This window comes from Lepidochelys olivacea, assembly GCF_965140295.1.
Source record: "Lepidochelys olivacea isolate rLepOli2 genome assembly, chromosome: 12".
In the NCBI taxonomy this organism is placed as follows: Eukaryota; Metazoa; Chordata; order Testudines; family Cheloniidae; genus Lepidochelys; species Lepidochelys olivacea.
Window position 1 is genome coordinate 6455930 of NC_140422.1, and position 13746 is coordinate 6469675.

General features: G+C 47.6%; 1 protein-coding gene across 2 annotated transcripts in view; it reads left to right on the top strand.

The window, feature by feature from the left end:
* LOC311529025 (uromodulin-like) overlaps nucleotides 1–13746 on the top strand; it is a 44181-nt gene that overhangs the window by 27367 nt on the left and 3068 nt on the right. Inside the window, exons 5-10 of one of the 2 annotated variants that reach the window (XM_084644660.1) lie at nucleotides 2476–2556; nucleotides 4517–4583; nucleotides 6937–7104; nucleotides 8469–8674; nucleotides 10480–10637; nucleotides 11625–11870. In XM_084644660.1, the coding sequence (XP_084500786.1) occupies nucleotides 2476–2556; nucleotides 4517–4583; nucleotides 6937–7104; nucleotides 8469–8674; nucleotides 10480–10637; nucleotides 11625–11870 (926 nt within the window). Of the gene's footprint in view, nucleotides 1–2475; nucleotides 2557–2942; nucleotides 2981–4516; nucleotides 4584–6936; nucleotides 7105–8468; nucleotides 8675–10479; nucleotides 10638–11624; nucleotides 11871–13746 lie in introns of those variants that run through there. The other variant, XM_084644661.1, reaches the window with a different exon arrangement.

Consider the following 13746-nt stretch of genomic DNA (forward strand, 5'->3'; position numbering starts at 1 on the left):
GTTTATAAATCCCCCCACTGTATTTTCATGCATCTGATGAAGTGAGCTGTAGCTCACAAAAGCTCATGCTCTAATAAATGTGTTAGTCTCTAAGGTGCCACAAGTCCTCCTGTTCTTTAAGCACGACCAGTTTCCTTTCTGTGTAACTTGTGGAGGTTTTGAAAATGGAAAGCTCTTTTAAAATCTAGGCGCACATTTTCAAAGGTCCGGCCAATTTGCACTGACTGAGGCTGTGCTAAACCCAGCCTTTGAAAATTAGGGCCCTAATGTTTTCTTTTCTGTTACGGATGCATTTGTTCACCTTTTGCATTTCACTTGGATTGAGAAATTAGTCCAGTCAATTTCACCCTTTGCCTCTAGTCAGTTTTACTGTCAGGATTCCTTCCTGCACCGGCAACATCCTGCAGTATTTGGATTTGGGTTTCAAGCCAAACTAACATCTGTTTGCCCTGATATTTTAATATGAATAAATCAAATTTATTGGAGAGGGTTCAGAGACAAGCCATGAGAATGATTAAAGGAATAGAAAACTTGCCTTACAGTGATACACCAAGGAGCTCAATCTAGTTTAACAAAGAGAAGGTTAAGAGGTGAGTTGTTCACAGTTTGTAAGTATGTATATGGGGAATAAATATTTAATAATAGGCTCTTCAGTCTAGCAGAGAAAGGTCTAACATGATCCAATGCCTGCAATTTGTAGCTAGACAAATTCAGGATAGAAATAAGGAGTCATTTTTTAACAGAACCACTAACCCAGGAACCTATCCTTGCAACAAAGCCCGTTGCCAACTGTGCCCACATATCTATTCAGGGGACACCATCACAGGGCCTAATAACATCAGCCACACTATCAGAGGCTCGTTCACCTGCACATCCACCAATGTGATATATGCCATCATGTGCCAGCAATGCCCCTCTGCCATGTACATTGGTCAAACTGGACAGTCTCTACGCAAAAGAATAAATGGACACAAATCAGATGTCAAGAATTATAACATTCATAAACCAGTCAGAGAACACTTCAATCTCTCTGGTCACGCAATTACAGACATGAAGGTCGCTATCTTACAACAAAAAAACTTCAAATCCAGACTCCAGCGAGAAACTGAATTGGAATTCATTTGCAAATTGGATACTATTAATTTAGGCTTAAATAGAGACTGGGAGTGGCTAAGTCATTATGCAAGGTAGCCTATTTCCCCTTGTTTTTTCCTACCACTCCCCCCTCAGATGTTCTGGTTAAACTTGGATTTGTGCTGGAAATGGCCCACCTTGATTATCATGCACATTGTAGGGAGAGTGATCACTTTGGATAAGCTATTACCAGCAGAAGAGTGTGTGTGTGTGTGTGTGTGTGGTTTTTTTTGGGGGGGGGGTGAGAAAACCTGGATTTGTGCTAGAAATGGCCCACCTTGATTTTCATACACATTGTAAAGAGAATGGTCACTTTGGATGGGCTATTACCAGCAGGAGAGTGAGTTTGTGGGGGGGGGGGCGGAGGGTGAGAAAACCTGGATTTGTGCTGGAAATGGCCCAACTTGATTATCATACACATTGTAAGGAGCGTGATCACTTTAGATAAGCTATTACCAGCAGGAGAGTGGGGTGGGAGGAGGTATTGTTTCATGGTCTCTGTGTATATAATGTCTTCTGCAGTTTCCACAGTATGCATCCGATGAAGTGAGCTGTAGCTCACGAAAGCTCATGCTCAAATAAATTGGTTAGTCTCGAAGGTGCCACAAGTACTCCTTTTCTTTTTGCGAATAGAGACTAACACGGCTGCTACTCTGAAACCTTTTCTTTTTGCGAATACAGACTAACGCGGCTGTTACTCTGAAACCACCCATTTTTTAACAGTGAGAGTAATTAACCATTGGAGCAATTTACCAAAGTTTGTGGTGGATTCTCCATCACTGACTATTTTTAAATCAGGACTGGATGTTTTTCTAAAAGCTCTGCTCTAGAAATTATATGGGGGAAGTTCTCTGGCCTGTGCTATACAGGAGGTCAGACTAGAAGGTCACAGTGGTCCCTTCTGGCCTTGGAATCTATGGCTCTATGAAAATGTATGAAAAACATTTCTGTTAATATTAACGTGGCAAAAACTTGGATTCTTTTTTGCAAAATGTAAGGCCCCCAACTCTAGCAAATGCTTATGCAGATTCTTAACTTTACTCACAGGAGCAGTCCTGTTGAAGTCAGTGTGGTATCTCAAATGCTTAAAGTTAAAGATGAGGGTGTTTGCCCTGCAGGACAAGGGTCTTGGTCCTTTAACTCCGGCTGTAGAGTTTCATGCTTTTAGCTACTGGAGTTCAGTGTTCAGTTCCTTACAGTGCCCAAGGTGATGGCAGTTACACACAGGATCCCTGAGTGCAAAAACCATGAGACTGGCTAAAAAAAAAAAAAAAATTGCGTTTTTTATAGTAATACATGTTGGGCTTTTTTTCTTTGCTTTCTGTTTTCTGAACCTTTAAGGTTCGCTCACGTCAGGTGTTCAAGCTTTTCATCACACCCACGAGGCCTAGAACGACAATGGAAGCTGTGTGTAGCTGGCATGTACGTGCACAGGTAGTCAATATGGTTTGCAATCCAACTGTGTCTGTGTGGGGTCTTCATAGTCTTATTGTTCTGTAAAGAGCAGCCACATCAGAAAGTAACTCGTCTGACTAAAAAGGATGTGTGCGAGGGAGGGGACGGAGGAATGCAAAAAATCTTCTCTTCCTTAGTGAGCCACCAGAGCCACGAGTTGTGTCAGTGCTTATGATGAGTGGCCTAATAGGAAGGTTGGTGTTTCGTGAGTCCTTTCCACCACTGCAGCAATCACAGGATGCTAAATTGGCACTGATACAATCACTGGGGAAGTGTGAGGGGTGGGGGAGAATCAGCTGTTGAAAGATGATATAAAGAGCACAGCAAGGCAAAGGGAAATGAGGACAGCTGTGGGTGGGTGAGTGAGCAAGGTTACGCAGGTCTGGCAATGGTGAGTAGAGAAAAGCTCATGAAATCTCAACTTTAAACAGGGACGGCAGGGTTCTGTTTGTGATTGCTGAAGTTGTGGATTTCTCTTCCTAGATTGTAACCTGCAAGAGCGCAGGGCTGTCTTTCTCTTATCTCCTGAAAGCAATTGCTAGGGCTTCTGAAATGTCTTATTGTGTAGCCATGTTCTCCCTTCAGATAAAGGGTTCTGATTCCTCAGTCTCCTGCTCCTTGTCAAGTCCATTAACTTTAAGGCAAAGTGAGTGCAAAATGCTATCACACCAGCACCGTAGCATTTGATACCTACTTTGCTGAGGTATAAATGGCTACACAAGGTGCAAGGCAGTGGGGGAATCCGCTCCAAGAAGTGCAGCTGTTTACTGCTAGCTCTTTTAGCCTCTCCAGAGGTTGGCCTGCCTCAGTGCTGTAGGAGTCATGTACTAACAGTGTTTCTAGACAGTATGCTATCCATAGATCTCCTAGCGCTCTAGTAGTATCTAGAGATAACGGTAGAACCTACTTCTCCAGATTTTTAGCCTTGTGCCGTCCTTAACAACACGAGGGCAAAACAGGTGTAAAATGCTCCCGAGTCAGGATGGGGACTACGTATACCTGCATTGTCCCTGGTGTTAATGACTGCCCAAAGGGCAGGGCAATGGAATCCGACTGGAGCCCTATCCACTAGCCCACACTGCCTCCTAGCAAGCTTGCCAATGAGATGGCTCCTTCTGTGTCAAACTGTTACACTCCCAACTGTCTATTGTAAGATCTGTGGAGCAGAAGGCGGCCTTGACTCCTTGTCCTTTATCTGTTTGTTTGTGATGTAAATGTACATTCCCTTCAAAGCCATACTCTTACTCTAGCTGTGTAAAGTATCTGTGGGAAGATGCTGTTCCTCTTGTAATTGACCACTTTATTTATAACTCCTCTGAAGTGGAAAGTGAACTTCCTGAGGAGGAACAACTCTTTCCTTTCTCTTCTGTTTGCACGGGTGCCTCTACTGTGTGATTTCACTGTAAGTGCTTAGCTGTTACTACTGGCCTGTAGTCACTTGTCTGCTTTTATTTTTGTCTGCATATCCTCTAATTTGGGGACTCTGATACCACAAGCCCAGTGAAGTAGCCCTATTGGCTAAGACGCTTTAATGCAGGACAAAATCCTGCCCTGCATGTTGTAGGATGGCTGATGAGTAAGTTTTTGCTGCTCAGACCCTTCAGATCTTTGGTGATTGGCAAAATAACAATAGAAGACACATCTGGGAACAGAGGAGACCAGGAGATCCCAAATTAGAGTTAGTAGCACTGATGGTCAGGGTAACAGACTCCTTCAAAAACCCAGGAAAGCAATGCTTGCTGCGAAAAGAGAAGTATTCTGAGTGGGTGAACCTCAAAGTCCATATTGTCTCTGCCTTCTAGATAGGTTCAACATCTCAGCACATTCTGCTGCTATCAGAAGACTTTTAAATGGCTGCATGTGTTTCCAAAGGCTACTGATGAGCATGTTAGAAATCAAAATAAGCTGGAGTCCATTTGCTTTTCAGGAAGTGACTGTGATGTGCCTGCTGCTGCTCTCGGCTCCCTGGCTGCCTGGCGGTGAGAGCTACAATAGTGAGTCCCTCTATTTACTGGCCTGTGGGATGAGAATTAATAGTGAAAACAAGAAGGGTGAAATCCTGATCTGTATCGGAGGATGTGCGCAAGCTACTTATCCAGAGTAGGATTAGCACTGGTCACTTTTCCCAAGAGCAGAACGAATTTGGGTGGCTGAGGGGGGCGGGTGGAAGAACACCAAAAAAAAAAAAAAACCTGGCAAAGGATGCTAAAGCTTTGGGGCCAGAGTGAGATCTTTCTGCCTTCTTGTCAGCAGGAAGCTTTTTACCTGCCAAGCCAGAGATGAAGGTTCTGCATCTCCTGTAACAGTTGAGAGCAGCCACTCCCCACGCTGAGATTTGGATGCTAATGACCTCAATTCTAACAAGGGGAAGTACGGACCCTTGAACATTCCCTCTTGGTAGGCACTGAAGAGGAATTGTCTTTCAGATGTAGTGTCCCAAGGCAGTTCAGCCATTCATGTAAGGCTTCTCTCGGGAACTAAGCAGTGACTTTAAATAAGAGCAACTTGTCCTGTGGTTAAACAAGGGTTCCCCTCATGGCTGAGCAGAGCATGGACTCAGATTTAGTGACAGGCTAACTTTAGAATCATAGAATCTCAGGGTTGGAAGGGACCTCAGGAGATCATCTAGTCCAACCCCCTGCTCAAAGCAGGACCAATCCTCAACTAAATCATCCCAGACAGGGCTTTCTCAAGCCTGACCTTAAAAACTTCTAAGGAAGGAGATTCCACCACCTCCCTAGGTAACGCATTCCAGTGTTTTCACTAGGTGCGTGGTGAAAAGTTTTTCCTAATATCCAACCTAAACCTCCCCCACTGCAACTTGAGACCATTACTCCTTGTTCTGTCATCTGCTACCACTGAGAACAGTCTAGATCCATCCTCTTTGGAACCCCCTTTCAGGTAGTTGAAAGCTGCTATCAAATCCCCCCTCATTCTTCTCTTCTGCAGACTAAACAATCCCAGTTCCCTCAGCGTCTCCTCATAAGTTATGTGTTCCAGTCCCCTAATCATTTTTGTTGCCCTCCACTGGACGTTTTTCAATTTTTTCACATCCTTCTTGTGGCGTGGGGCCCAAAACTGGACACAATACTCCAGATGAGGCCTCACCAATGTCGAATAGAGGGGAACGATCACGTCCCTCGATCTGCTGGCAATGCCCCCACTTATACAGCCCAAAATAACATTGGCCTTCTTGGCAACAAGGGCACACTGCTGACTCATATCCAGCTTCTCGTCCACTGTCACCCCTAGGTCCTTTTCTGCAGAACAGCTGCCGAGCCATTTGGTCCCTAGTCTGAAGCGGTGCATGGGATTCTTCCGTCCTAAGTGCAGGACTCTGCACTTGTCCTTGTTGAACCTCATCAGATTTCTTTTGGCCCGATCCTCTAATTTCTCTAGGGCCCTCTGTATCCTATCCCTACCCTCCAGCATATCTACCTCTCCTCCCAGTTTAGTGTCATCTGCAAACTTGCTGAGGGTGCAATCCACACCATCCTCCAGATCATTTATGAAGATATTGAACAAATCCGGCCCGAGGACCGACCCTTGGGGCACTCTGCTTGATACTGGCTGCCAACTAGACATGGAGCCATTGATCACTACCCGTTGAGCCCGACAATCTAGCCAACTTTCTATCCACCTTAGTCCATTCATCCAGCCCATACTTCTTTAACTTGCTGGCAAGAATACTGTGGGAGACCATGTCAAAAGCTTTGTTAAAGTCAAGGAACAACACGTCTGCTGCTTTCCCCTCATCCACAGAGCCAGTTATCTCATCATAGAAGGCAATTAGATTAGTCAGGCATGACTTGCCCTTGGTGAATCCATGCTGACTGTTCCTGGTCACTTTCCTCTCCTCTAAGTGCTTCAGAATTGATTCCTTGAAGACCTGCTCCATGATTTTTCCAGGGACTGAGATGAGGCTGACTGGCCTGTAGTTCCCAGGATCCTCCTTCTTCCCTTTTTTAAAGATGGGCACTACATTAGCCTTTTTCCAGCCATCCGGGACCTCCCCCGATCGCCATGAGTTTTCAAAGATAATGGCCAATGGCTCTGCAATCACATCCGCCAACTCCTTTAGCACTCTTGGATGCAGCGCATCCGGCCCCATGGACTTGTGCTCGTCCAGCTTTTCTAAATAGTCCCGAACCACTTCCTTCTCCACAGAGGGCTGGTCACCTCCTCCCCATGCTGTGCTGCCCAGGGCAGCAGTCTGGGAGCTGACCTTGTTCGTGAAGACAGAGGCAAAAGAAGCATTGAGTACATTAGGCAGCTTGCCTTTAGCTTACTCCACTATAGCCGGTTATTCACGATGCACTTAAACATTCACACGTCCCTCTGCTGTAGCTGATCTGAAGAAGCCCCGTCGCCGAATGGAAGAGGCTGCCCTCCGTCCCAAGAGAAGCCCGAGATTCTGCTTTCCGAACCCATGTAAGCACCAGGGAGTCTGCCGGGTAGCTGAGGAGAAGCCAAACTGTACCTGCAAGGCTGGTTTCACTGGGACATTCTGCCAAGGTAGGACTGGGGCAATGCTGGGCATGGGTGGGGTGCGCGGGTCAAGTCTAGCAGTAGTGAGCGCTACTCAAGCCACTTGGACAAATATGAGGGGGGGACTTTCCCTTTTGCACTCTGGTGAGCGCCTTTCTAAACGGATATGAGGAAAAGATTTGCTGAACTAGGAACCATTTCATGGGAATGGCGTGGGAGTCCGCTGATTTCTCGTGCAAAAAGGTGCGGGCCTGTGATGTGACTTGTGTGTACGCTTGCATAATGAGTGGGGTGGGTGGACACCTTCCTTTTCAGGGGAGCAGTGGGTGTCTGGACATGGGGAGGGAGGGTGGGGTCTCTAGCCCTTCCCATGCTACCCTGCTCTGTGGATCAGAGATGGCCCAGCACTTGCAAGGGGTGCATGGAGCTGCTCTGGTTGTAGAGATAAAACCCCTATCAGTCAAGCTAGGATTGCTCCTGCTGGTTATGGCCCAGTCCAAGGCTTTCTCGGTGAACAAAACTGGGCAAACTGAGAGGATTTGCTTGGTTGCTCTCTGTTGGGAATTACTCTCTGGAGTCACTTCAGTTGTAATGAGACTCGTGAATGGTGACAGTCACAGAGGAGATCTGGCCTTAAGAAATGTGAAGCCCTGCACTTAAGGAAAGGAAACTACTGTCCCTCCTCTCCTCCCTTCTTGTAACTAAGCAGCTCCAGCCTATAGCACTGCATTAGAGTTAATTTTCCTTTCATCTCACACCCGTCCTCATGTTTCATGCAATGGACACTTCTGCTGTGGGATGGGGAGACTGCAATGCCTCTGAGACTATCTCTGTAATTCCAGGGGCCTTGCAATAGGAGGAAGCACAAGAACCACTGTCTAGTAGCATCCCATAGCTTTCCTTGGTCACTAATGGACTCTGGCATAGCAAAGTCAAGTGTCCCTTGAGGAAAGTGAGCAAAAAATCTTGGTTTAGACTAAGGTCTGAAGCAGAAGCACTTCAGCCTCACCTGGCTTCCCAGGGTGATAGTGCTGTAGGGTAATGACTGCACAGACATCGGTCACGGGGATTAAATGTAGCACCTCTGGATCTAAAAGTGGGAGCCCTCTGCTGTCCTGAGTTAAAAGGCCATGTCCCTCAGCTTGGAGGCTGAGCAGTAGACTTGGAAACATCTTGGTGTCTAACCACTGGAGAGAGACAAGCTCCCACTGGATTCATGTGGGTTCTCAATCTCTTCCACCCAGCATCCTTTGCAGGGCTCTGAAAATCATTCTTGGCCAGCAGTGAAGTGAGGGACACTCTCAGTATACCGGTGCTGGGTCACACCATAGCTCACATAGGGCTCCTTCAGGCCTCTTCCTTATGGCTATTGCAGATCGCTTTTTCCCCAGATGTGGTGCTGAAACTGCAGTGTGAGGAAGATCACATGAAGATGATGGTGAGAAAGGAAGTGTTCGAAGTGTTGAAAATCCCCTTGGCGCGGGTCCACTTGAAGAATGGTGCTTGCAAGGTCTCCGAAAAGGAGGAAGATGGAGCAATCTTCTTTGCAGCCAGTCTCACTGGCGAGAACCATACCCTGTGTGGGTCAGTGATTCAGGTAAGGTGGGGTGTATCTGATTAGATCTTGGGAGGGGAAGCCATTCTGAGACAAGACACAGTGGTGAAGGGGTTCTAGGTATTTCTGCTCTTCCTGTTTTATCTCTGCCTTGTAGCATTAGTACCCAAGTCCTAGCTCTAAACGGAAGTCTTCTCAGGAGAACTGGTAAGGTGGCTAATGTACACCATTTAACTTAGTCAATTATTCTTTCTGGACCTCCACTGAGTTGTTGATTGCGGTTTGAGGGGGCAGTGCTTGGCTACTTCAGCAGAGTATGGGAGTCCTGAGTTTCTATTTCCCAGCTGAGAGTAACTGTCTTTCCAGCAGCTATTGTATGTATTAAGATGGAATAAATGGGCTAACACAGTTAACATAACCCAGTCACAATCCAACAGTCAATAGTATCAACTGAGGTCCGGGAATTGATATGCAGAGTCCTCCGCCTGCTTAGCATCATGGCAAACACACTATAAAATTAATGTCACAGGTTATTAAAGAGACTTTTATTGGACCAAAATCTGTTGGTGAGAGTGACAAGCTTTCAAGTTTATACAGAGATTTTCTTTGGACCTGCATAGGTCAAAAGCTTCTCTCACCAAGAGAAGTTCTTCCAATAGACGGTATTACCACACCCACCTTGTGTCTCTAATATCCTGAGACCAACAGGGCTACAACAGCTCTGCAAATGCCAAAGATTAGAACTTTTTACTGATTGAAATATACAAGAGGAAAAGAATCAAAACCAATTAAAGAGCATCAAAATGGAAATTGTCTTGCACAAAGTCCCTTTTTGGAGACTGAATATGGCTTAAAGCCTCTTATTGAGCCGAACAGTCCTTGGTGAGGAAGAAAGAGTTAATTCTATTCAATTCTGAATCAGGCATGATAGCCCCTTTCCTGCTTTAGACCAGACTAAAACCACCCCCCTCCCCGCACCCTCATAATTTTGTCCACCAATTAGGTCTAATTTCCAACACACCAACTTTGGTTAATTTCCAATCCTCTACTCCTCTTTACTAGTCATTAATCTGAATGGTATCAGCAGATGCTTTCTGTTTAAACTAAATCCAACTTTGTCTCCCTCTCACATCTTCTCTTAAACCGTTTCATACAACAAATCCATTGACTATTCATCAACCTTTCCCCACTAGTCATCAGTTAGGTTAATGATTAAAGTAGGCCTGCTAGGCCCCAATTATTGTGATTGCTGTCAACTTTCTGTCCCATAGCAGGACTGTGTCCCATTCTGGTGGCTGGACTGCAGAAGAAGAGCCTTCCTTTTGCCAGCTAATGGAGGTCTTCCTCTATCTCAAGATATAGGAGGCTCCTTCTGGAGACCAAGGCCCTGGGTTCTGTACCCTGCCACACATGGGGTGTGGATTAGCTGAAGGTCTGTGTGCAACATATCGATCTGTTTTGGTGCTACATGCTTAGCCATATCTAGTGCAGTACAGACGTGCCACTACCAATCTACTACATACAGTGCTGTCTTAATACAGAGATCTCCCTTATTGGGGAACAGATGACTTGTTCTGGGCCAGATCTCGAGAGGCACACAAAAATTAAAGGCTGAACTTGAGATCTGCCTCTTTGGACGAGCACCCAAAAACTCCAGCTGAAATCAACGGGTGCTTCTAGCCTTCTAGCTGCTGGGCTACCTACAGTAGCTGACCTACTGCTAGCTCTAACTGGGTTCCTGACCACCTTGCTGCAGGCAGGATGGGGTGAGCCAGACTGAGTGCAGAGAGAGAGACATGTTCTTGGCATGAAGACATGTCTTAAATACTCTTTCTGGCCCATGTCAGCAAAACAGGTCACACGTGTCTTACGCCAACGTGATGGAGTCAGACACGGAGGCTACGGGCGTGATCTCCAGAAGCAGCCTTGTGCGAGTGCACTTCTCCTGCATCTACTCCTACGAGCGGGTGGTCCAGCTGCCCTTCTCCCTTACTGCCATCGACACGTGAGTTGCTTGTCTTCCCCTCTCCTCTGGACAGGCATTTCCCTCCTATACTAAGTGCTCGTTGGCTGCCGCCCTCAGGTGGCCGAGTTTCACTGGTGAAGCTGGATGATTAAGGCCTGATCCCCGGTGGTGCTGAACCCCCACAATTCCAGCTGAAGCCGATAGGAGCAGTGGGTGTGTGGCTCCTCTAAAAATAGGTCTCATATTTACAAGCCATTAAAGGCTGTAAACAGCTGTAAAAATAGCTTCTGTCGATAAGATGAAGATCTGCCAGGCCACCAGGAGGTGCTGGTGAGCTTTGAGAGCTGTGTGTGTCGCATCAAGATCCTGTACCCTCACTTCGTACAGAAGAGGCCCTAAATGCCTGACTTGGACTGGCTGAAAGCCGCCTTCCTGCCCCCTGCTGCACTGGGCAGCTTGCCTGAAGGGGCCTGTGCTTTCAGTAGCACGTGTTGCAGGCAACTGAGATGTTCGTCAAGATGTGACATCCGATTCCTGCCTTTCTATCTGCCCCTCCACTGCAAATTAACTAGCTTGCAGTTCACCAAGTGAGCTGGGGGGAGGGTGGGGGGCAGGACGGTGACCCCCATCAGACTCCCTGCCACTTGGTGTGTGTCGGGGAGAGACCCTCTTGGGAGACTGCAGATGGAGACGTCTTGGGTGCATTCTTCTCAGATGCCGCTGTTCGATACCCCAGTGGGGCAGTCTGGATGGGAGCTGCTCTCTCCAGGGGTCCCTTGTGCAGAAGGGCTGCTCTTTCTGTTCTCACACCAGGTGTATCTGGGCAGGTAGCAAACTGTGCGTGAGTGTTGCTAAGGGTTGGCGATGGGACCCTGGCTGTAAGGAGAACAACAGACAGGCTTCCCTGTGGGCAGAAGCTGGTGGCACGTGGGGATCTGTCTGCAAGCTCCAGAACTGGATGCTTGGTGGCTGCCTCCATTCTGCCTTTTGCTAACTCTGGGCCTGGTCTCCCTGATCTCCTCCTAGGCTGGTGAAGTTCGTGGTCAAAGAGGGGGAGTTCAACGTGACCATGGCCTTGTACGAGACCTCCGCTTACCTGCAGCCCTACCGGCAGCAGCCCCCAGCCCTCCCCCTGTCGGAGTTCCTCTACATCCTGCTGCAGCTGGAAGGGCAGAGCCAGGTGCGGTACTTCCTGCTGAGCCTCGAGGACTGTTGGGCCACCCCGTCAGCAGATCCCAGCCATGACGTGCAGCACCAGCTCATCGTGAAGGGGTAAGAGCAGCGGTTTCGAGCTCTCCCCAGGCTCCTCACCATGGCGAAAAGCCATGTGCTTTACTAGCCCTGATGCTAGGTAATTCCGGGAGGGGAGGAGTCCAGGTCCAGGTTGCCGTGACCGTTCCACCGGAGCGACAAGATGTCAAGTCTTCACTGGCTGGCTACGACCACAGGAGCCATGTCAAGACTTTGTAATTGCCTAGCAGAGAAAATGAAAATGACCACTAACCATGTGGCATGCGGAGCGAAGTGCAAAACCCACCTCTTCCTCCCACACTTCATCTTAAGAGGAGGAGTGACCGTAATCTAGAGATGTTCAGATCCCAGAATGATTCTGGGGAGAAGGCCCTGCAAGAGAAGCCGGCTTATCTCCTGAGCATGTCCCATCTTTCATATCTGTGGGAGAAAGTGCTCGCTCCCTCGATCTTTTCCCCCATCCCAGCACCTGGGACAGTTGGCCACTACTCTAGTGCACTCTGGCATTCATGCATTAAACGCAACCTGTCTTGTTTTAAAGCTGCCTTGTGCAATCCTAAGTGACTTCCTTGTTTGTATCGTGGTAGTAATTGAGCCCTTTGACCCGTCGTGGACCCAGGAGTCTGTTGTGGCAGGTGCTGTACAAACACCACTGCAAAGCTGGTTGCTTTCTTGGTAACTCTCTGCACAGTTGTTCGTAGAACAGCATGTCAAAAGGCAGCCTGAACCCGGAAGACCTTCTAGCCTGTGTTACTCTGAGATGTAGCTTAGTGTCCCAAAGGAGGATGCGGGAAATCAAGACTCCTGAAAAGGATGCGTTTCTGGTCACAGTCATGATCTGACTGGATTCTGGAGTGAAGCTACCTCTCCACATAGCATCAGGAATATAAATAAGCCATTGCTGAGTTCTCTTGCATGGATAAGGATAGTGAAGCAGGGGAACGGGTTACCTAGGGAGGTGGTGGAATCTCCATCACTGGAGGTTTTTAGAACAGGCTGGACAAACACCTGTCGGGGGGGGTCTCTGTTTACTTGGTCCTGTCTCAGTGCCGGGGGCTGGACTGGGTAATCTTTTGAGGTCCCTTCCAGCCCTATGTTTCTCTGAGGGAGTCAATGACGGGGGTGCATGTTACTGTCCCATGCAGCTTGTGATCCAGCACATGGTCTAGCAAGACTAGTTAAAACTATGGGGCACAGGCCTGCAAGGGACATGAACAGAAGTTGGATACAGGGAACAGTGACCCAATTAAAGCAGTTTGAGCTGTGGGCATGCAAACCACTAATAGAACAGTGGAGAGCCCCACAATGCCATGATGATGCATAACCACAAAGCACAAGCATCCTGATACACCAGCCTTTCATCAGAGGCAGCGTGGCCAGAGCACTGGACTGGGACTTAAGAGACCTGGATTCGATTTTCAGCTCTGCCAGTGACCTTGGCAAGTCACTACCCCTCTCTGCCTCAGTTTCCCCACTGTAAAGTAATATCCTTTTCCTTGACCTGCTTTGTAAAGTGCTTTGAGATCTACTGATCTGTATAGGCATTATCGCCTCCTTGGCGGTTGGGAGGAAGAGAATCTTTTCTTGCTGCTGTAAGGTAGGACTGAGCTTAGACCGTTTCTTTCCTCCCCCATCTATGGGTAGGGAGTGACTTGGCAATGAAACTCTCAGGTAGAACAAGGAGCACCCTTCCCCAGAGAGATGCACACAGATGCAGGCACGTAATGCTCTGAAAGAAACATCCCCTTCGTTGCTTCCTGCTCATCATGCATCATCTGGAAAGGGGAAGTGGCTTCCCTGCAGAGTTCAGATAAGGAATTAACCCAGAGGTCACAGCTGGTCAGAACTCAGCATTGTGAAAACTGGAAACTCTTCTTGGTTTCAAATTTAAAAAGAA